General features: G+C 39.6%; 4 protein-coding genes across 7 annotated transcripts in view; 3 read left to right on the top strand and 1 right to left on the bottom strand.

Moving 5' to 3' along the window:
* LOC133512288 (ephrin type-A receptor 6-like) overlaps nt 1–6,854 on the top strand; it is an 83,333-nt gene extending 76,479 nt beyond the window's left edge. The window contains exons 12-15 of the mRNA XM_061841765.1: nt 50–199; nt 3,015–3,208; nt 3,603–3,752; nt 4,664–6,854. Of these exons, the coding sequence (XP_061697749.1) occupies nt 50–199; nt 3,015–3,208; nt 3,603–3,752; nt 4,664–4,778 (609 nt within the window). The 3' untranslated portion in view covers nt 4,779–6,854. The remainder of the gene's footprint in view (nt 1–49; nt 200–3,014; nt 3,209–3,602; nt 3,753–4,663) is intronic.
* Nucleotides 6,855–8,012: 1,158 nt separating this feature from the next.
* Nucleotides 8,013–12,626, top strand: LOC133512287 (ADP-ribosylation factor-like protein 6). 2 transcript variants are annotated; one of them, XM_061841764.1, is made up of 8 exons: nt 8,013–8,874; nt 8,991–9,041; nt 9,140–9,201; nt 9,318–9,386; nt 9,464–9,558; nt 11,134–11,263; nt 11,578–11,633; nt 12,175–12,626. In XM_061841764.1, exons 1-8 carry the CDS (start codon nt 8,752–8,754, stop codon nt 12,198–12,200), a joined length of 612 nt encoding a protein of 203 aa, XP_061697748.1. In that variant the 5' UTR covers nt 8,013–8,751; the 3' UTR covers nt 12,201–12,626. The 2 variants fall into 2 exon arrangements, with proteins under 2 accessions (XP_061697748.1, XP_061697747.1); XM_061841763.1 differs by having other exon boundaries at nt 11,578–12,626.
* Nucleotides 12,627–12,715: 89 nt separating this feature from the next.
* Nucleotides 12,716–18,271, bottom strand: LOC133512684 (F-box only protein 47-like). 3 transcript variants are annotated; one of them, XM_061842520.1, is made up of 12 exons: nt 17,767–18,271; nt 17,609–17,704; nt 17,128–17,293; nt 16,608–16,769; nt 16,281–16,357; nt 16,113–16,187; nt 15,914–16,025; nt 15,293–15,466; nt 15,077–15,226; nt 14,024–14,166; nt 13,112–13,271; nt 12,716–13,036 (listed from the first exon to the last, which is right to left on the bottom strand). In XM_061842520.1, the coding sequence occupies exons 3-12, from the start codon at nt 17,285–17,287 to the stop codon at nt 12,936–12,938; spliced, it is 1,314 nt and encodes a 437-aa protein (XP_061698504.1). In that variant the 5' UTR covers nt 17,288–17,293; nt 17,609–17,704; nt 17,767–18,271; the 3' UTR covers nt 12,716–12,935. The 3 variants fall into 3 exon arrangements, with proteins under 3 accessions (XP_061698504.1, XP_061698502.1, XP_061698505.1); XM_061842518.1 differs by lacking the exon at nt 17,609–17,704 and having other exon boundaries at nt 17,767–18,269; XM_061842521.1 differs by lacking the exons at nt 17,609–17,704; nt 17,767–18,271 and adding an exon at nt 17,363–17,569.
* A 1,178-nt stretch (nt 18,272–19,449) lies between these two features.
* LOC133512191 (claudin-14-like) lies at nt 19,450–22,338 on the top strand. Its single transcript, XM_061841564.1, has 3 exons — nt 19,450–20,513; nt 20,827–21,088; nt 21,195–22,338. Exons 2-3 carry the CDS (start codon nt 20,855–20,857, stop codon nt 21,699–21,701), a joined length of 741 nt encoding a protein of 246 aa, XP_061697548.1. The 5' UTR covers nt 19,450–20,513; nt 20,827–20,854; the 3' UTR covers nt 21,702–22,338.
* Nucleotides 22,339–23,993: the final 1,655 nt, after the last annotated feature.

The raw sequence follows: 23,993 nt of genomic DNA, 5'->3' as shown, positions 1-23,993 counted from the left end.
AGTGAATTCAATTGTGTGTGCATTCATTGGTAATCTTGTGCAAAAGCAGGGTGGGAAGATCCCGATCCGATGGACTGCTCCAGAGGCGATTTCCTACCGTAAATTCTCCTCAGCCAGTGATGCGTGGAGTTATGGAATTGTCATGTGGGAAGTGATGTCCTACGGGGAGCGGCCGTATTGGGAGATGTCGAATCAGGATGTGAGTACTGCTTGGGTGGGGAATACATTCTACTTTTAGTCGAGCAAAAGAACGACAGAGTTACTGTATGAAAGATCAAACACAATAAGTTCTGCTCGACATTCAGTTCTACCCATTTGGAAATAACGGAACTGAAAATCTGGTGGAGGGTCAAATTCTTGTTATCATAAGAGCTGAGCAGTTGTCTGGTGATGAGCCCTTTTTCCTCACATAGTTTACTAACATGACAGGGTTTTTTTTTCATCGAGAGACTGATAAATGTTATCATTACATAGAATCCTAAATGAACAATCAGTTTTAAATAACATTGGCCTTTTAATATTATTACCTATTTTGAAAGTTTAACAAATAACTTGTGTGAAATATTTATAGTACACTGGAAAAATACATGCTGAGTCTACTTGACAGCAGTTTTTGTGTGACTTGAGAGAACAATTTTGAATTCCATGAGTTCTGTCTCATTAAATAGGTAAAGGAAGGTGGAGACCGAAATGGAACATGAGCTATTCACCAAGCATTGATCATGAGCTATCAGCTGAAGAGTCAGAGTGTAAAGGTCAAAAGTTCATGCTGCAATGTGATCCAGTTGAGGAGAAGCTTTGGGTTCAGTGTGCCCGCTGATCCTGGAGCTGCGGTTAGGGATTGGGAAACTCATGGAAGCATATCCATCCTTCTCTCAGATTACTGGAAGCTGCACACATAATCGCCTGAATTTCTCTTGCACGCACGTACATGTACATGAAGCACAGTATACAAATGTACAATACATGGACACGCTTCCTGGTCATAGGCCACAGCGAGGATTTGTCTTGTTTGAGAATTGCTTCAAAGTCCAACTTGTCCATCTCCTACGGGCCAGGCTTTTAATGAAACGCCTCTTATACTCTACAAATATAGTCTGAGCATCCATTGTATCGAGTTTTTTTAGTCTTTTTTTTTTTTTTGCAGTACCTCACTTTTGTCGATGAAATCGGTTTCAGCCCCACACACACACAAACTGTTTTTAAATAGAGCATAGGCTTCGCTTACAATAATCAATAATCACTGCGGTGGTCAATTTTAGTTGAAAAATGATCAGACCACTGGGAATAAACAAAAATATAAACTTTTTTGTTGCTGCTGATATGTAACAACTTTCATCATTTCTGTGGCTGCTTTGGTCTTGTATAAAGTAAGTTGCTATCGGCTTGTCCCTTTCGTGGTCGCCACAGCGTGTCATCTCAGATCTACCACTCCCAAAATTAGCTCCATCTGCTGGGTAATGTCACCCGACCACGACCCCACGACCCCCCCCACCCCACCCCACCCCACCCCCATCATCAGGTGCCCCCCTGTTTTTGAAAACCACTGGTATAGACACATACTACTAAGTATTTACAAATAGTACCAGAACTTGCTGTTCTCTAAAAAACGCTAATGGGAAAAAAAATAATGCAGGTGTTTGATCAATAAATCGATCAATAGGATTTCCTGGTTAAAAATCCACCTGGTATTTACACAGTACAGTACAGTCCTCTTCATCACGCATGCTTAATCATGTAAAGCACATTGAGTTACATCGTGTATGAAATGCGCTATACAAATAAATTTGCTCTGCTTTGCTTTGTTCAAATTTTGACATAATGATACCAAGACAACAGCGAGTGATTGATTAAGGACCTTAGAGTGGCATCAGCAGGTTGCACTAGAGATGCAAAAAAAACTGGAAGTGTCACAGAAAGGCACAGAGATATCCACCCTTGGGAACTTTTCAATTCATTCGAAGACCAAACAGCTGGTGGAAATTTCATATTTCAGCTTGTGGTTAGAGAACAGAATGTTGCAGACTGATGCTTCTTTGGAATGGGAGTTTATTGGTTGAACAGATCTTTTTCTTTGCACATTTTGCTTAATATATTTTGGTAATTTACATCATACGATTGAAACTCCTGAGAAAGTTTCTTTTAAAGCCCATAAAGCCTTTTTTGTGCTTTTTTTTAATTTTTTGTTTGTGATTAGTATATGTATCCAGCTCATGCCTACAAAGTGAGTGTTGTCATTTTGTTTTTTCAGAGAAAGAAAAAAGCAAACCAGTCATAAATGTCGAGTTATTATTATTATTATTATTCATTTTGTACATAATCAAAGTAGTCTATTGCGATACAAGTGTCAAGCTTTTTCAAGATTTTTTGGGGGGTTGACTTGCAAAGATTTGAGATGAGCACTGCATGTGGGCAGTGAACTCAACTCACTTTACAACAAGCAACAGTTTGACAGATAGTGCACAATTTGTTAAAAAAAAAGAGACTTCAAGTAGTTAAATCCCACTCCCAGTTAAAGTTTACAGCCAAACTAAACATCAAACAAAGGGAATTACACATGTCTGAAAAACCGACCTCATAACTATCCCCTAAAATCAGTTACCATAATAAAAAATGCCATGGATGGGCTAACGAAGAGCATCTCTAGTGATGGTTCTATAACACTTCAGGCAAAACAGATATTTGAACACAAACGATGAACAATATTCACAGGTATTCTTTTTCCTTTGCAAAAGAATAGTTAATATTACTGCTGCTGCGTGCCTTACAGTATTTATGAAATCAATATTCATGTTATTTTTTAAGGTTTAGAAAGTGTCTTTTTTTTCAACTTTACAAGCCAATTCATGAGTTATTCAGTGGTCTATTCATACTTTTGGCTGGATAGCATACCATATTTCGTTCAACTGTAAACTATACTCACTTAAAGACATCAGTGTACTGTCAATAGTGGACAGGTGTATCCTGACTCATGGTACTTACCGATATAATGTCCAATCCTGGTCTCTTTCCAGGTGATTCTGTCAATCGAAGAGGGCTACCGGCTCCCTGCGCCAATGGGTTGCCCTGTGGCACTCCACCAACTGATGCTGCACTGCTGGCAAACCGAAAGAAGCCATCGGCCCAGATTTGCCGATGTGGTCTCTTTCTTTGATAAACTCATTCGCAACCCCGGCACTTTATTGCCTTTGGTAGAGGACATTCAGAGGTGGGTACTCTCAAGTACAATAGGTTGATACTTGGGCGATTACTGTTTGTGCATACTTGACAAATGACTTACAGTTTGGGAACATTTATCCACCCCACCCCCAGAAAAAAGGCGGGACAAACCGTAACCTTGGAGTACAATAATCAGCTAAATAAATGAGTTGAAATTTTACCTTGTTGAATAGCGACTTCTGATTTATTTTAATGGAGCATGACCATACAACAATTCCAAGAATTCTAAGAATGAGGTCCTCAGAGGAATTTTCTGAGAGGTGAAGACTGTCATGCTGGGAGATTAATTATGTTCCAACTCTAAGATGCAGATATGAAAAAAAAAGAAAAGGAAAAATAAAGGCTGCCAGTATCTGATCCTCCTGTGTTTCTGATTCTGCCAGTCTACCCGAGTCTCCTGTGGAAGAAATGGACTACCCACTGTTCATCTCGATTGGCGACTGGCTGGACTCCATCAAAATGAGTCAGTACAAAAGCAACTTCATGGCGGCGGGCTACAACACGTTGGATTCTGTAGCGAGGATGAGTATTGAGTGAGTCGCCAAGCCAAAATGAAATGTCACATCGCAGTAATGACGATTAACAGGAATAATGATTTGATTCGCCGAGGATGTATGGCAAGGAGATAGACGCTTGGTCGGTCCATAAGTCACATGATGACTTTAATATGTCTCATCTTAAATTACAATTTGAAGATTTTTTTTGGGGGGTAGGAGGAGTGTTTATCTTGATGAATTACAAAATGTGAATTTAAGAAAAAAATAGTCGTGTCAAATACAATGCAATAATAAAATTCAACTTTGGACACCGAGTCATCATAATTTGGTTTTCCATTTCATTCAGAGCTGTGAGTAAATATGTCACTATTTAGAAGTTATTATGGTTACAAATTATACTCCTTACCAGACAATACACAACATTTAAAAGTACTTTTGTTGATTTAGAAATATACACCGCCCTCTTCCTATTTCATTAAAATGTTTATATTGACTTATTATCTGTAATAGTAAGTCACCATTTTTGCTCAGGTCAGATAGCATGTCTGGTTTCTTGCTCTCTAAAGGGTTAGAAGTATGGATTCGACCCCCTTATTTAAGTGGAAAAAAAAAACTCTGAAATAGAAATACATTTTTGCTGTAAATTAGACCATGAAATTATGCCATTTTGACTTTTTGACTTTCACAACGTTTCTGCACACAAAATAATAACAACCCTCTTATCTTCTTTTTGTATATCCCGCTCGTACTGAAAAGAAGAGAAAAGGGCAACGCATTTGCCACAAAACATTCTGTTCAGTTAAATCAGGATATGGATGGGGAATATCTTGCGTAGAGTCCGTTTGACCTTTCACTTTACATGCATTGTACAATTATTATGATGATACTCTATACTCTATACGTTCTATACTTATGTGTCATTGGGTGGGTATCCTCTCTCCGCTCAGAGATGTGAGGCGAATCGGGGTGGATCTGATCGGCCACCAACGGAGGATCATCAGCAGCATACGGACCCTCCACCTGCAGCTACTGCACGAACAGGAGAAAGGCTTCCACGTATGAGGTCCGGCGGGACCGGCGCATTTTGACGGAGTGGCTGGCGGTCAAGTCTCGACTGAGACAGAAACGCTTTCTAGCGGAAGCCATCTGACTGGACATACTGCCTCCTTGGCTTTCTTTCTCCTTCAGTAGTGACGGACACCTTTTTCTACTACGCACCCCTTACCTGGTAAACCCGGTCTGGCCAGAGTATTTTTAAAACGCCTGATAAACTTTACATTCTGGCTCAGGCCCTCATTTAGGGGAATGTAATGCCTTGTTACAGCTTCGGTATTTTCTGTGTGGAGGAAAATTATATTAGATATGTAGATTTACCAACATAATCTACTGAATCTTTGGATTTTTTTTTTCATTTCTTACTCATGTAGCGACTCCTTGCTGTGTAAAAGATGTTTTTACCTTCGGGGGAGGGGCAGGGGGAATATACTTACCACTTTTCATTTTGTAATATGATCATTTATCATGAAGGTAGGTACATTTCTTGAATTTCTCTCTTTCTCCAGAGAGTCTTGTACATCATACTTGAAGAAAGTGGTGAGATGCAAAAGTAAAGGAGATTTCTTGAATGTTAAAGTGTATAGACAACTAATCAGTAATTATTATCATAACCTTATATCTATATATGTGCAGATCTGTATGCCCTAGTGAATCTCTACTTTATTTCGAATGGTATTTATTTATGTCAGTTCAGCAGTAATCATGCAATCACAGAGAGAATAATTGTGCAATGGAAGACTTAAAAACATGGCGCTCTCGCACCATCCATATTTTTCGCAAAACACGATTTGTTGCCTTCACATGGGGAGAAAAAAGAGAAAAACAGCTAGGACAAAGTCCAAATTATTTGAAAGATGGATTGTAAGAGATGCCCTACAGAACAATCACCACTGTCTTAACATATGAATGTTCACTTCACTCATATATACAGTATATTATTTCAGATGAACAAATGTATTAAATAGAATTTTATGGTTCTTAAGAATTATTATGAAAAATGCTTTTAGTAAAAGGCATCGTTGATTTGCACACACGTGATTAGTGGCAGTCGGGTCAGAAGTTAAAGTGCTGCATTCTTTTAGGCCAATGTGTGCTTGCCTTGTGATCATGTAAAGGTTGTGGAATTTGTGGCAGTATAGGACTCAAGTGTACATAAAAAGTAGTCTGAAATGAAAACTTTTGGATCTGCAGTAGTTGATGTCATGTTGTCCGATGTTTGCCATTGAAATTATTTATCTTCATTCTGGGAAAAAATGGTAAACATGGGGGGGTGGTATAGAATATGAACTTTATATAGAAATCAAAGCCTTCTTGGTGGGATTATCGAAATCCGTGAGACTGGCAGCTTTTCAAATTTATGACTACGTCAGCAGAGAGAGCACCGACATAACGGCAGCATCCTAATTTCAACGTGTCCTTCAAATAGCGAAAGTAAAATGCACACACATGAATGCCTTACAACGCTCTGTTCACATTTCCGTAAATATATTTCAGTGGAATCAAATGAGCCATCCGTCTGTCCATTTCCTGAGCTGCTTATCCTCATAAGGGTCGCGGGAGTGCTGGAGCCAGTAGGCGGGGTATACCCTGAACCGGTTGCCAGGCAATCGCAGGGCACATGGAGACAGACAACAGTCGCACTCACTTTCACACCTCGGGGAAATTTAGAGTCTCCAATTAATTTTAAATGATCAATTCCTTAATTAAGAGGTAGACAATATCTATAAGAGTGACAAATAACTAGCTCTAGAGAAATGCTCCAGTCAAAGTCACAGTATGGCTCCAGCTATCAGCTCTGAGAAAGTTACACACACACACGCCCACACACAGTTATACAATACAGTATATACAGTACATGACACGCACTGAAAACCCTCTGAAGTCAAAGGAGAATATCAGATGCTGTTTGTGAAGCATGTTCTACTGCTGAGCAATGTTAGGAGATTCTTTTGTACAAAGTACAAGTATACTAATAATTATAATTCTTGCATTTTATTTTTTTATAATTTCCAAAGAGATGTTGTAGATCTTGCACACTGTAAGAGGCTGTTACTGCAGGTATTTATTTGCAAAATAAAGGTGAAAAGCTCTGCAGGTCGGGTTCTGCTTCTTGCTTTGTTTTGGCAGGTTGGAGAATGCTTTTGTATCAGTACGTGTCATTTTTATATGATTCAATTATTACACAATTTAAGCAATGGAACTTTTGTTGGCCGGCTGGAAATGCAGTGCATATATTTTCTAAAATATAGCCTGATGTATTAGATTCTTTATGTACTGTCCATAAGTCTTGCTTTGCTCGCTGGCCTTATTGTTATTGTTTAAGATCATCAATAGGGCTGATACAGTCAATAGGATTATTACAAAATTATAACAGTGGAATAATTCCAAAATTAATTGCTATGTTCATGTCTCTGTTCATCCAATGGTCGTGGATTTGGTTTCATTATGTAAATTTAAGTACAGAGTGAGTCAATCTTTGTTTAAAATTAGGTGAGTTTTTGGCGACAAGAGGAATGATAACTCATTGAAAGAAAGCTATCTTTCAAAAATATATATTTTTTTTAAGTTATACACTGAGGGAGGACATGAGGACAGTGGGTGTTAGATAGGAGAATGCACGAGATAGGCTTCCATGGAAAAAGATGACACGCTGTAGCGACCCCTAACGGGACAAGCCGAAAGGAAAAGAAAAAGAAGATTCACTGTTAGTAAAATGCAGTGGAATCATTTGTGATTATGGCATGTAAAAGATATACGTTAAAACGGCTCTTTAAACTTTGACCCATGAGTTTAGTCCACGCAAAGGAATTGGCTTTTACAACTAGAATACAACTACAACTACAATATCAACATTATAAAATGAAGTACTGTCTATAGTAAAATCTTTTAGACAAACTACATCAGCACAAGGTTCTCGTGGGTTTTTTTTTCATCCTTTCGTGGTGATTTCAAGTAGTGAAACGTTTCTATCGGTAAGAGATGGTCACTTGATTAGGGACAGCAAGGTGGACCACCGTGTTTTTTTTTTTTTTAAAACGCACCACAAGTTCAAAACCAAAATAAAAAGGTGATCCAATAATGGCCACAGCAAACGCTAGGCTACTGGGTTCAAGCACTACAAATCCACAAAACTGTGACAAACTTTGGGGAGGGTGGCACATGGGAAAAAGCCAAAGAAGCCATTTTTGCCTGTCCTGTCACTATGACAACAATGGAACAACACACAGAACAGAAGCTGACTGAATGGCAACTTGCTAACAAACGAACACAAATTGATGTTTTGGTAGGTCTGCATCAGCTCAGATGTTTGGTCTACTGAGTGGGATTCGAGTTATTCTACACTATGTTCAGTCCGGCATTACTAAACGGGAGACTTTTTTATATATAGTGTCGGGATCAAGTTGTATTTTTGTTACACATTCGAATGTCAGTAAAACAATTTATTTTCAGTGATAAAAGGAGCAGCCAATAAGCCAAGAGGTGGAGCTGTTGCACCACTCGTCTCCAGAGTTGACGTGGAAAATTCAATCCTCCATGACACATCCAAAACCTTGCATTTGCACCATCAACCTTTATCGGTGACTTCCAAGGGACTGCAAAGTAGGCTCAAGCTCAGCAGCACCAGCCGTTGTTTTTGTTGATGTTGTTGTGGCTCTCATCAAGCTGACCAACATATTACACTAAATGAATCAAGTTCTGCTGGAAGAAGGGCCTGCAAATGTGGACAGGACCAAGATCAGGTCACCGGGTGGTTTGCAGATCTTAATTTGTCCCAATAGGATTAGCTGTTGCAAGCTGTGACGCGCCGGCAGCACCTCAGCACGTTAACAATATTCGCTCCAAATACATGGAACATACTTGATTCCCTTGGACTGTGATTTTTTTTTTAAATGTATGTAATAAGTTGTATTTCCAGTTATGATTCAATTAATGGGGTGATGCATCGTATATTTCAAAAGTGCAGCATCAAGTGGGTTTAATGGGGCTGCTGGATAGACTGTCGGGCTGGCTTGGCCTGAGGAAGAAGGAAGTCAACATTTTGTGTCTGGGACTGGACAACAGTGGCAAAACTACAATCATCAACCAGCTGAAACCAGCTCATGTAAGTACTGGAGTACTCACTACTGAGCTGAACCTTCTTTAACTAAGAGGACAACAACAAAGATGAGCGCAATGAGTACATTTCCCTGCAGTGGTTCATTGATTGTTCGTTTTCAGCATTTGAATCGTTTAGGCCCATTCTCAGAGGAGTGGAAACATGTTAGTCAGGTAAAACAAAATATCATACTTGGAATACACATTTTAGATGTATACATAAGTGTCAATACTTGTCTGTTTTGTGTGTGCGCATGCATGTGTACATACAGACACCGGGACAAGAAATAGTCCCAACAATTGGTTTCAACATTGAAAAGTTCAAGAGTTCAAGGTAGCCAGCAGACCTTATAAATACAATATACACTACATGAAAAAATCCTTTTGTAGTTAATAGCTGTGATTTTTCAACCGATTATTGATGTGCTTGTTCTTTTCCTACATACGTAGCCTTTCCTTCACAGTATTCGACATGTCTGGCCAAAGCAGATACAGAAATCTTTGGGAGCACTATTACAAGTATGCGCACGCAGCATCGCGCATTTCTAGCAATCACGAAAACATCCCGCTGCAATTTGTCCTCGTTTTTTCCTCAGGGAAAGCCACGCCATCATATTTGTCATCGACAGCAGCGACAGACTTAGAATGGTTGTTGCCAAAGAGGAGCTTGATACTCTTCTCAACCATGGCGGTAGAGTATGACTTCCCTACAATACTATGATAATAACGGTGCCAAAATAAGTGATTTTATACTTTTTATACCAGATACCACCTCCCAAAGAAAAGTGTGCAGATATATTTGTTTTTGTTATTATCTACAGTAACAAAGGGATAGGGGCTGTTCTGAATCAACAAGTCAAATAATGTGTGGGCGCAAATGAGACGTTCAAACGCTTGCTTACACTAACTGCTATTCAGAATGTTTCACAAATCCCTCCACTTTGACAAAGGCCCATTTGAATGTGATTGGTTAATTGTGAACACAGCGCCATTTCAATTTAAAACAGGGTGTTAGCACTTGTGCAACAATGTTATCTCAGTTGTTTATTTTTACTTTAGTTTAGTTTTACAGGTTGTAGGTTAACTTAATTGTGGGGAAAAAAAGTTTTAACATGATATATTGTGATCTTATTTGCACCTGCCATTTCAACAGGGGTTTCCTAAGTTTTCATATTCACTGTAACCTCACTTCAACTCTTTTCTCCATTGTGGTATTATTGACTGGTACTGATTGTGTTAACAGAAATAAATGTTGTACATACAGTTACAAGTTAATTAAATGCCACTATTTTTTTTCTGAATTTCATGAATAATTTTTCAGTGGGTGTCCTATTTTTGGCTTGAGCACCTGCCCACAAAAATGTCCATGCCTGTGCCTGACTGTTATTATTGTTAAAAAGGGTTTGTTCTCTGAATTCAGAATGTTCGGAATTTGAGCGTGGAACTTGTTATATATATCCATCCAGCTACCTACTTTGCCACTTATCCTCACAAGGGTCGCGGGCCATGCTGGAGCCTATCCCAGCTGTCAACGGGGAAGAGGCAGGGTAAATCCTGAACTGATTGCCAGCCAATTGCAGGGCACATCGAGACAAACAGCCGCACCCACAATCACACCTCGGGACAATTTTGAGTGTCCAATTAATGTTGAATGTTTTCGGGATGTGGGAGGAAACCGGAGTGCCCGGAGAAAACTTGCCATCTTGTTACATTTACGGTGTATCAAGTGTTTCCTATTGGATAATCATTGCAACACACAACTGTATTTCACTAAGTAGCAAATTGAAGCAACTGCAGCATTTTTTTTTTTTTACCCTCGGTTTCACAAAACAAAATGACACTCTTATCTGCGATTGGCTGGCAACCAGTTCTGGGTGTACGCCTCCTACCTAATGATAGCTGGGATCGGCTACGGCACAGCCGCGACTTTTGTGAGGAAAAGCACATTACAAAATAGATGAATAGATGGATAACACTTCATGACCAACTCTTTTTTTGTATTAGTGTGTGGTTGTATATGTGTGTATGCACACGTTGGGCATTTCCAAATGTCCTATAAATTGATAGTTTTTTCATCCTTATCATGTTTAAGATGCAGGAATATGTACAGCAATTGAAACTCGTTTCAGTCTAAGTTGTGACTCACAAAAACACAAAAAAGGGTTGTTTTGAATGACTTGTAGACTTTGTCACATCTCACTGGTATTTGTTTTATCATCCATCTTTGCTGAAGATTCAATTTTGTTTTCATTGTGTTAACATGCAGATATCTGCAGTAAAAAGCTGCCCGTGTTGTTCTTTGCAAACAAGACAGATCTACGAGATGCCATGTCGTCTGTCAAGGTCTCCCAGATGTTGTGTTTGGAGAATATCAAAGACAAACCTTGGCATATCTGGTAAGACTTCACTCTTACTCACATTCTATCTGTTAGATCAATTTAAAAATAAAAACTTAATTAAAAAAATAAGCAAGTGCCCTTGAAACCAAATGGCAGAACTGAGAAAGCTGGTTAAATATAATTGGCCATGACAGAAGCATAAGACATGAACCCGAGTGACTCTCTTATAGGTGTCTGCCAACTTGTTTACTCATTAGACAGATGGAAGACAGATGGAATCAGAGCTAGGTAGCTTTAAATGTTCAAGTTGTGAAAGTGAACGTGCGCTAGGAGGCGATTAAATCCTCAGCCTGCTCTTTTGGTCCTTCAAGTGCGAGCAACGCTATCGAGGGAGAGGGCCTGCAGGAAGGGATGGACTGGCTCCAAGGTAATGTGTGCATTTATAATGCTATACTGTACATTCATAGTATTCAAACGTATGAAGAGGTCAGACGCAGAAGTAGCTATATCCACTATCTAAATATCATTATACTGTATAATATCTACAGAAGCAATAAAAATGGATATACCTTCTTTTGCGTCTGAACTCTTTATATGTTCATGCATTTGAATGAATAATACTATATGCATCCTGACTACCATCCTTACTTAGATCTTTTTTATACCCATAGAACAAATTGCACAGTAAGTACTATATCGGCGTTTTGTGATTGTTGTAGCAGTTTCGTGTTGTGTGCTTTGTCCCTAAAATCAGCATATTAAAGTCAAACAACACCGAAGGATCTTAATTCACAAAAACAAACAAAATATGAACTGGCACAATTTACCTCCCACCCTCACTCACTCCCTTTATGAGAGTAACATCCTTGACTTTCCCTGGGATCAGTTTTAAATCTTGTTCCACAAGAATACACAAGAATAAGGGTCATCAGCGCACTTAAAATGTTTGTTTTTTCCCTTTTAACAAGGTCATATGAAAACAACGACCAGATGAATGAGTGAAATGCAAATGGGGACGGAGAGGAGGACGCTCATATCTCATTGAGAAATTCTATCCGTCAAGGTTTGAGCTTTGTGTCATAGGGTACACAGTCGGTATTTTTGATGCATGCTAAGATATTTTTGAAAAAACTGTAGGGTTACAGTATATTTTTTTTTGAGTATTTATGTGTTACAGTATTTGTACGAAACAATTTTGTTACTTGTTCGGGTTATCTCTGTGAGACATTTATTTTAAGTCTCTCTCTCATATGTGTGTGTGTAGATGTACCGAGTATATTATCATCAAAATACTGTCTTTTGACACCAAGAACTGAAATACAGTTTGACATACAGTTTAAATGGCATTTTGATCTGTATGCAACAATATCAGTACCATCCTAGTATATATGAACACTAACTTTTCATACATTTTTTTTTTCTATCCACAATTTTCATGATGAAGGACAATAAAAAAAAAAAGCTTTGTTCAGTATTTACAGACTGCTTACTCTTGTTTTCTTTCACGGAGTACTTTAATATTACAACTTTGGATTCCAAACTTTCTGACCACATTACTGTGGCAAACACTGACTATAGAAAATAGTCCCATACGAACAAACTAGACAAATACAACATTAACCACATTTGAACAAACGGGATTAAGACCTCAATGACAAGAAGTCAATTAAAATAAATAAACAATGTTAATAAATATTAAATCCATCCCAGCAAGGACTCTGCATCCCTACTATTTAAGCAACATGTGGAGGAACTTCGCATGAAATCGAGAACTGGCTTCGAGAAGAACCGATATGGCCATGATACTGTCCCCGTTCTCAGGACGGTTTCCTGCAAACATGGAAAAGCGTGAATTGATTTTTGATGGGGTGCCAGGTAAAGAAGAGGCATGCTGACTGAACTTACTGTCTATGTACGTGTACAGAACCTCACTGATGATGTCTGTGAACATGTTCTCCAGTTGGCGGATGAAAGTCAACTTTCGGACATCTGAGTTGAAGTTCTTGTGGAGCTGGTGTACTAAATTTACCACCCAATTCATTTCATAGCCATCCTTTTCACACACCTACAAATTCGGGACCGAGAAAAACAAGTCTGCTTCAAAAACACCTGACAGTTAAATAAATGTGCTGTTTAGATGCCACTTCAAGGGAGCCAAAATCTTTTTATTGTACCCAGCTCTAACAATTCTGATATACCGTCAATTTTGTGTACTCGCCAATTCTGTAAACTCGTACGGATACATTCCGTTCAGAATTGTCCTTCAAAGCTTTCACAGACAAGCACCGGGTTTGCTGTGGGAAAGATCTAATTTCACTTCAATTTGTCAAAAGGTTATTTAATTGCGAAAAGATTTATTCTTCTGTCGACGGCAGCAAGATATAATGACAGGAAGAACAATTAGAAGAGGTTAGATGAGCGAAGGTAAAATAAACCTGTATATCCAGCTGTTTCCATTCATACAATAGACTAAGTCAAGCCTTCTTGCGACTATATCAGCACTGTGTTCAATTAAACAAGGCCAGATTTCACAATGTATCAGTAGTCAATATGGGAGTAAATTAAGATGATACCAACATTATTTTAGTATTCATACTTTGTGACTTGGTTCTGTTATTTGCTGTGAGACTCTTCTGTTGTGTAATATGTGCCTAGTGTACATCCTGCATCCCAAAAAGTGACAAAATAAAATTGAATTGAAATGAATATCCCTCTTCCTTAGATATACTGTAATGGAAATATAATGCCTAAATTCGTTTGTTTTGTTTTTTAAAACATCTTTTGGATTACGGATGCACATAACATAATTAAACCTACCAGAACAATGTAGACAATGAGTCTGGTAACATCTCTGAAGAATCCCGCCTGAGCCCTGCTGGTCAAGACAGTGGAGCAAAACTTCTTGCCGCATACCACCAAGAGACGAGCGATATTCTCCCCGTGCCATGGCTGAGGAATGACTGCAAATATGCAACACACCTTCAAACAAAACACCTCATTCCATGGGTTTTGATGTATACGGCCATGTTTTATTCGTGGAATCGTTTGCTCATCTTGTTCAGGATTGTAGACATGTGAGGCACTTGATCCAGCATGTCGCCCGTCATGGAATTGCATCTTTCTTTCATAAGAATTCTATGGTCAGTTGGCTAAGTTTTGAGCACAGGTAATAGACCAAAAATTAATGTGTAAAACCTCAGGTGGTGTTATGTGCAAAAAAAATAAAAATAAAAACACCAGTAAGCTACATAACATTCATAACATCCACAAGGGTCACGGGAGTGCTTGAGCGTATCCCAGGTATCTCCCACCAATGCAGACACTGAGTAAAACTGAAATGTTAATTTTACTCTTACATTTACATATTGGTGGCACAGCTGGAAAGCATTGGCCTCACAGTTCTGAGGACCAGGGTTGAAATCCCGACCCTGCCTGTGTAGAGTTTGCATGTTCTCCCTGTCCATGCGTGGGCTTTCTTCAGGCACTCCGGTTTCCTCCCACATCCCAAAAACATGTAACATTAATTGGACACTCTAAATTGCCCCTCGGTGTGATTGTGAGTGTGACTGTTGTCTGTCTCCATGTGCCCTGAGCCATTTAGGGTGTACCCCACCTCCTGTCCGTTGACAGCTGGGATAGGTTCCAGCACTCCCGCGACCCTTGTGAGGATAAGCGGCTAAGAAAATGGATGGACAAATGGACATTTACATATACAGGTAGACAGTAAAATCTGACCAAGTGACAATTTTGCATCTTTTTTTTTTTCAAAAGCTGTATCCATGTATTTGAATGTAAAAAAAAAAAAAAAAAAGACATCACCCATGAACAAAATGAGGACAAGGGTTATAGAAAATCTATGGTGTGCGTTACCTATGATCTCTTGGAAGACTGCTAGGGTTGACTCTATGTTCCATTCTTTTGTTACTGGTTTGTTGAAGAGCAAAAGGACGGCCCTGGCCAGGTTCCAGAGAGCATCGTGAGGCAGCTCCCGTTCCACGAGATCCTGCCAACTGATGGGTCCTGAAAGGAGGGGTAAACCCTGCCCACCTGTCGCTTTATAGGCCAGCTGAATGAGAGTTACCTTACCTTCGGACAGCTGTGGCCCATATAGGATTAACAGTAGGTTTGCTTGCTTGACCAAGTGCAAGGGCTTCAGTAGCTGCAGGAGCCAAAATCTATGGTCTGATTGGTTTGGCGATAGGTCCAGTAAAACCATGCGGCAGAAGTAGCGGACCTCCAGCTCTTCCAAGCATTTCAGCCCTGCAGACACAGTGAGCAAACCAATGCATGATAGTCCAGTTGCTTAATGGTATCTCTACCCAGTAGGGCTCTGAGATCGTCAGACTTAGTTTAAATAGTGGACGACAGAGTCCAAAGCATTATGCTGTATGCAAATGAAATAAGTTACCAACAGAAGTGATGTCAGCGCCAAGTGGCAATGTTTTTAAATCCAGGTTTAAAGTCTTTTTTCCCGTGCTTTTTGGAGTATTTCCATTTTTAAGTGATCTTTCTTGCACTGTGTTAATTGTACTTTTTTTCCCCTCAGCTTCAACTGTTTAAATGGGGGGGGGGGTGTCAACATTTTTAATCATGTAAAGTCCATTGACTTACCTTGCGCATAAGAAATGCGCTATATAAATAAATTTGCTTTGCTTTTGCTTTGCCAATTGATCAGTTTGGTGAAAGCTTTATTTTAGAGACCCATACCAGGTTTTACATTTGTAGTGATCATCTCAATTTTTTGCACCAAATCAGTGACCTTGCACAAGAATTGGAAAACTCTTTGGCACTCAAATTCATCCCACCCTGCAATGATGGCCTGTAAAAGAAATAAATAGAAAAAAAGCATTTTTTGAACATTTGGCTCAGTTGTATCTATTTATCCATCCATCGTTTGTGCATTCACCTGCAGAAAAATTCCATATCTAATCAAACCAATGCAGTCTGGCCCTGCGCATTCCTCCTTCAGAAAGCAGGGAACCTGTAAACGTCATTAAAAAATTATGAAAATTGTATGTATATATGAAACATCGCGCACAATATAGCTAACCAAATGTCTTTTGACTTTTCCTACCTGTGAAAATCTGTACAGGATACAATTCAGCCTCTCCTTAGTTGGTAGCAACATGGTGCATCGTTTGAACAAGACACCTTAAGGCAACGTGAACAATACTGAGAATCAGTAGTGACGGTTCAGTCACTACTCACAAAACATTAGGGCTAAGGGGTTATCGGGTGAAATTTCAGGATGAACCTGTAGTGCATTTTTACATACAGTAGATGAACGTGATATGAACGTCTCTAAATGTTGTTCAATGTTTCTGTACGTACCACAACACTTGCTGCTCTGAAACAAAGAACTGTAAATAACAAGATTCTGCAAATCTCCACAACTGCTTACCCAGGTTTCTGAAATATTTATCACAACATCCATGTTCAGGGTTGCCGGTGTTATGAAAGTCTCTGTGCTTTAGTTTTCTCTTCCACGCCAGGGTGCTGATATAGTCCACCACATATCTATTCATCTGTTTGGATACTAAACAGAGCACACTGACCTCCAGCACTGACAAACACATAAAAACGGGCAAAATATTATTTTTTAAAAAAATATATTATATTAGGTGCATTTAAAAGGATATTAATTATGCTTGATGGAAAAAATGGGCACTATATTTAATAATGTACGCGTTTGTAGCGCATAGAAACTTGTGACGTGCACGTGTTACCTAAAAACAAAAGAAGGAACGGTACCAGTGCGGTCATTATATGGCTGGCTGTCAACTGAATCGCGACTTTAAATAGTTACAAGTCTGTTGGTTGTTTTTTTGTTTGTTTGTTTTTTGTTTGTTTTCTATCCGTTAACTTTACGAGTGCATTCTGATCGGACTCCAATTGTTAGTGTATAACTAGCTGCACCTTACCTGCTAGATTGTCCAGAATCATATGAAACACCTCCAGTGGAAGTTTCTGGAAGACGTTTCTGCTTTCTCCAAGTTGACTGCGGGTGGTGACAGTTCTCCCACGTAAAGTCCGACTCCAACTGGTTGGATTCGGCGTGCGCGTCTCTTTTCCTCTCACCATTATTCACTGGGTAAAAAAATGTCAATAACCTCCCGATACGATTTTGTATTTTCTTCTGATATACGTACGCATTACAGTTATTTAGGTGACGCGTGTATTCACTGCGAGAAGATCGTAGTGAAACATTTGACTACATGCTCCTTCATTTAGCTTGCTAGCGAGTTAGCTAGCTGGAGCTAGGTTATAGTGATATTGTGTACTTTATATTGAGAAACAGAAAAATACTCTTAAACGAGGTAATAGCGGTATAGTTGGAGTAAAATGTTCACGACATATCCATACACTTCTAACACTGCAGTTGTACAAAAAAAAGAAACTCACCAATTTGTTGAACTTGCGTAAAGCCGCAATGCTGTATCTAGGTTTTTTTTTTTTTTTTATGACACTTTGGGTTCAATATCCTACTTGTTGAGAGATCTGAAAACGTACATTGGTAAACTGATGTATGGTATCATAAACAGTTCACAAAGTAGCCTTACCTGTATAATCGACACCTCAGAAATGAGTTTGTGACATGCTGCATGGTCTCAATTAAACTCCACCCAACTACCTGCTCGTTCAGTCATAAGACAGCAAATCATCGAGTAAAAAAAAGACCATCTTTATGTAGTATAGTACTTATTTAAAAGATATGTTACTACTCATCTAAACTTTGATAAGATAAAGATAGAGATAGTCTTTTAATCAATTACTGGAACTAAAAACGTATGTCAAGTGTCACCTCTCAGCTAAAACAGCACTTATCCTTGACTTCTGTTCAACTCTAGTTATCCATCATCAAAATTTTAATTAACTCCATGGGCATTAATTGAATGACATGGGCCAATTACAGTATTGGAGATCTGGAACCTGATTTACAATGTATGTACGAGCTTTCTAATGTCTGGGTTTCATTATACAGTAAGTTTGCAAAAAAAAATGTGTGTCACACAAGACAATGCATATATGTGACCCAAGTTCTGTACATTCTGTTATCTTCAAGCACATTGCACAACTCAGCTGCTAATCACGGGATTATTGTCAAACTAAGACAATTAGGTGTTCCACATTTAAATGGCGTTTCCCACACCACAGGCACGCTTTGCTGAGGATCATCTGCTCGGAATTGAGCAGCCATGTTCCTAACGGGAGACTAGAGATCAACTTCTGTTTTTAATGACTACAGGGGGCCCACCTCACAGTATGTACCACATTGACCTGTGTGTTTAATTTTCAAATGGTTGTATGGTTAAAATGAAGATTCTGTACAGAACAGTTTCAGTTGCCAGTTGCAACAAGCCATCACAAAGCTGACATCATTTGAGACATTTTGTATTCTTTTTGAAGTATGTCCCGTGGATTGTTTCAAGCCAAATCCCCCATCTGCATCCCCTGTCACCACGGGAAGATATCTTGTACTGCTTTTTACCATATGGCGAGTGATCAGGTGTGTTTTTATTACAATCATTCATTCATAGTTCTTCTCGCCGTTGTGGCTTTTTTGTCTAATTTCTCATTTTATCCATGAGCAAACAAAATACTGTATCAGGGAACCTCCAAAATTAAACACCATGTGTTCCAGGACGTTTGTCAAAACCCAATTTGTCTATACTTCCAAGCAGATTTTCCTGTAACATTGTAATCTAATCATGTAAATCAAAACATTCCGTTCAGTAACCTTGTGAAATGTTTGAAGTGGCCAATTGTTGTTTGTAAAACAAAAATAATGAGTTAATGGCTGAATAATTGGACTAAGTAAGGATCAGCTACAATAAAATGTGTGACCCTGATGATGCCGCAGCCAGCACAGTGGATCAGCTGGTAAAGCATTGGCCTCACAGTCCTGAGGGCTGTGTGGAGTTTGCATGTTCTCCCCATGCCTGCGTGGGTTTTCTCCGGGCACTCTAGTTTCCTCCCATATCCCAAAAACATGCAACGTTAATTGGAAACTCTAAATTGCCCCTAGGTGTGATTGTGAGTGCAACTGTTTGTCTATGTGCCCTGCGATTGGCTAGCAACCAGTTTAGAGTGTACCCCGCCTCCTGGCCGTTGACAGCTGGGATAGGCTCCAGCACTCCCCACAACCCTCGTGAGGATAAGCGGCAAAAGAAAATGGATGGATGGATGGATGGATGGATGGATGGATGGATGGATGGATGGATGGATGGATGGATGATGCCGCATAGGTGTAGCACATATTATATTGAGGAGAGACGTTTAGGGAAAGCAGTCAACTTCTTCCATCATGCTTATCAACATGCAAGTGTAAACATTTCAAACTTAGCCTCACCCTAAATTGAGATGTATTCCAACTTCCTCTTTAATATCTTTTACTTTTGTTTTTCTATTTCCAATCTAAACAGCAGCCAAAGCAATGAATTTTTTTGTTTGTTTTTCCACTAAAGGTGTTTTGTGTAAATTGCCCAAAGTCTCGGGAGAAACAAACTAATCAGAAATCAACCAGCATCCTCAAAAAGGATTGTCTTCAACCTTCTACGTTACACTGTATTTTTCTTTTATGACTGAATAAATTATTTTGGTGGTTAAATACATGGACCACTGCATGTTATAGCTTTCTAAGTAAGAATAATGAACTTTGTTCAGAATGTGGTATTTGTGTATTGAAAGTGCTAACAAAAGCTGTCGGGTCCCACATTTAGCTGGCCATTGTTGTGAAACAGCCAAGTCATTTCTCAAGATTCTTTTCCCCTTGACCTTTTGTTCAAAACACGCAGCAGGACAAAGACGAAGGAAGTAAATACTTCGTGCTTGTGCAGTAATACGTGCTCGGTGAACTCATGTCACATCACATCAGAAATGATACAATTAGTTGGACTATTGAAGAGTTTTAATGCTCTCACGCAAACCTCCATAGCGTAAGCATTTTCAAAGTTAGTGGTTTATATCAGTACGGTACGTCAAGCTTGGGTAGTTTCTGTCAATGTTTAATTCTTCTCTCCTGAGGGGAAGGTAAGGGAGAATGTTAGCAAATAGACTACAGTACTGCGGTGTGCCCTCCTGAGAGAAGCATTAAACTGAACACTGTTCTCATTAGTTACACATGTAGACACATGCCACTCAACAGAGACTGATGCTGATACTTTGCACACTTGAGGATCGGCCCGGAGTCCGTGAAAAAATGTAGGCTCGCTGGAATTCACTTTACGACAGGGGATAGTGCTCTTAAACTGGAAGAATCAACCACATCTGGAGCCTGGGGGACTCGAGAATGCAACTGCTGTTGAAGGTACCATCATCATCCATACTATTTTTTTTTCTGATTCTGAACTATTTTTCTATATATTTCTGGGGGGGTTCTGTCTTATGAATGTTAAATATGCATAGTTTTGAAATGCTGAAGCCATAGAACCCAGAATTCAAATTTAAAAACCTCATGACTGTGAGATACGTGAGCCAACCACTTGTTCACCGTCTTTCATACACTTTTTGTGTAGGCAGGTGTACCTATAAAGTTGTAGCTGCTGATTACACTTGCTCACAATAACCTTCTGTGCTCTTCGCCTGCTTGAGATCTGAAACTATTGTGTGAAACTTTGCAGCTTGGGAGTTTTTCTAAGCAAATGAAACATGGCCAGCACTGCAATTCAGCTACTGGGTTTCTTCTTGAGCCTTCTCGGGTTTGTAGGAACTCTAGTTGCCACTCTGCTCCCACACTGGCGCAGCTCAGCTCACATCGGGCCGAGCATCATCACGGCAACGGCCTACATGAAAGGCCTTTGGATGGAGTGCGTGTGGCACAGCACGGGCATTTATCAGTGTGAGCTGTATCGATCCCTCCTGGCGCTGTCGCAGGACATGCAGGTACAGTATTGCCTTTGCACACTTTTGCTCAAACGTGTATATTTCTTCATTAGAAAGAAGTGACAAGAATCATGTTGTGTCCAATATGGTTCTGCCTCATCATTAGGCTGCCCGTGCACTCATGGTGCTGTCCTGTGTGTCTTCGGTCCTGGCCGTTGTGGTTTCTGTGATGGGGATGAAGTGCACCTACTTTGCCCAAGCCTCATTAATCAAGTCTCCTTTGGTGATGAGTGGAGGGATCTGTTTTGTCTGTGCTGGTTTACTCTGCTTGACCACGGTATCCTGGACCACCAATGATATCATCAAAGATTTTTATGATCCCTTCCTTCCGAGCGGCACGAAGTACGAGATCGGGCTAGCGGTGTATCTCGGTTACGTGTCAGCCTGTCTCAGCTTGTGCGGAGGATTGGTACTATGCTGGAGAAGCAGCGGCCAGAGGTCACAGGAGCATCCTCAAAGGCATAGGGGACAGCCTTCACCCCCTCCTCCTTACATCAACAACAGCTACCCCCCGGCCCCCCCATACAATCCTCCAGAGGCCCTCAAGGATAATCGTGCCCCCTCACGCTGCTCTGTCTCCAGCAATGGCTACAGACTTAATAATTATGTATAATGTTTGTGTGGAACAGCTTGCTTTACACCAGCACGCCTAAGCACTGCAATGAAGGGAATTACCATAAGACACTAACACTTACTAAACTTTTTCGAATCACACACAGTAACCGAACTTATTACACTGCAATGTGGCTAAAGTACCGCTAGATGGCAAAATTCGTCAGGAGATAGAAACCGCAGCGAGAACTTAGGAGGCTGTTATAACGGTCCTATTCATGCAGACCAGATGCTTCTCCTTTTTGAAAGCATTTATATTAAAATTCTTACCGAAAGACAATATGCTGCATAATTATGTCCGTTTCAAGAATACTTTTTCACTTGGTAACGTCAGGAAAATCACTCATAAAATGTGTTTTTGTGCTTTATTTTACCAGACAACAATCAAATGTGGCACTCATTTGTCATCCATCATTCATTGATTTACATTGATTTTCTGTACGCAAATCATGTATCACATTTTCACATTATTTGTAACAATATTCCATAATATTAAACTGAATGTAGAGTCTCTCACAAAGCATTCATTAGGCTGCATGTACTGTACAAGTGGTTTATAAGAAAAGCTCCCAATTAGAGCTTCACTGTGTGCCCGTCAGCCTGTCAGCTGAACAGCGGCCAAATTACGAAACCTGTCATAACACTGTCGCCAAACAGCTGTCACAATTCGAAGAATATTGACACTAAAGAGTGTGTTTACATTACCAGAACGATAATTTCTCATCTTTTTATAGATATTTTTAATGCACAGATTATTTTGCCACACATATTTGGACAGACAATTAATGGTGTTGTTGCCCTGAAGAGAAGTTAACACCCTCCTAATTTGTAAGCTATGATTTACATTTCCTCATTACCATAAAACCTCTCCCTCCAAAGACAATAAATACATCCGTTGGTATCGAACACATAAAATTTAAAAGTAAAATTACTTAATAGACATTCCCCACAGAGCAATCACTGATTTCAGAATGGAATTTTAATAGACCTAAAAAATGCAACTACAACATAAAGAGTCAGCATAGAGTAGAGTTCAACTCCAACAGAGTCGGCAACAGTTGGTAGAAGCTAATCAGTGGAGGTAGAACAAGAAATTGTGGTTTTTCTAAACAACCAGTGGCTCCATAGTTGAGAGAAAGATTTCAAAATGCTCCATACGCCAGCATCTCTAACTCCAAAGCAGAATCATGCCAAAAGACATTTTCCAGAAGAAGACAGTTATTGTTGTTATCTGGCTGAGGTAGTCTAAGTATGAACAAAAATGGCCTTGAGACACAGTTTAGTGGCACTGTCCAACACTGCACGTGGCTGCCATCTTCTGAAAGTAGGTCAGCAGTGACAAAATGACATCTCTCTCTTGCTCAGGAATGAGCGCCTTTCGGGACATTTTGTCACCACATGTAAAGACTTGGTTGTACGTGATACTACACAATACATAACTTTTGGTTTGGAGTGATTTTGTCAAGATAAAGCAACTGGAACAGCACAGGATCAGTGATTATCTCAAATTCCAAGAACACATTCGACAATGGTTCCTGAAACCAATTCATCTCCTGTCCTTGTATCAGATCGTCGCTGCTACGTTCCATCTCTTTGGTTATCAGTCGTACACCTTCCAACCAGATGTACTTGGAGGCAACCCTGTCTCTGTGTTTTGGTACCGGCAGCCTACAAATATATTCATCAAGCACAAGACACAGATCCCTTTAATGAAAAGTGAGATGGTTTTGAAATTGGTGTGAATGCTTGCTGTTCATCTGCTTCAACATTCGCTTTTGCCAAGTTAAGGTCTCGATATTCATTTAAGTATCTAGCAGCTTTCGCAACTGAAATGCTCCAACAGAATTATATTTTTAGGTATTAAGATCTTTGACCTCCTTTAGACTTGTGCCAGTGCTCAAACAAACACACTGCCACTCCCTTGCAAAGGTTGAGACTCATTCTTTTTCAGTTTCCAAAATTGTTGTAAATACACCTCTGGCACAAATTCATGAGTACAGAAAATTGCCTCCTTTCCACAATTTAGTAATCAGAATTTTGACTTGCAGACGAAGAGGCATGAATATTGCAAGCTTCACCAACGAAGACCCTTTGGAGAAGCAATTGCCAGATTTATCCTGGGCGTTTCATAGCTCCAAAAAGTATAAAACAGTAATCCATTTCTTTCTTTTTCAAAGGTGGGACAGAACATTTTGTCAGCTAAATCGCTTAGTATAGGTATGGCTGTTCAAGATCAGCGCTTTGAAACAAATGATCTGGTCTTTTTCACTTTACTGGTGAACCATCTTTATTC

The sequence above is a fragment of the Syngnathoides biaculeatus genome, chromosome 14 (assembly GCF_019802595.1).
Source record: "Syngnathoides biaculeatus isolate LvHL_M chromosome 14, ASM1980259v1, whole genome shotgun sequence".
Taxonomy (NCBI): Eukaryota; Metazoa; Chordata; class Actinopteri; order Syngnathiformes; family Syngnathidae; genus Syngnathoides; species Syngnathoides biaculeatus.
Note: the sequence above shows the minus strand (reverse complement) of the source record. Positions and strands in the feature narration are given on the sequence as shown.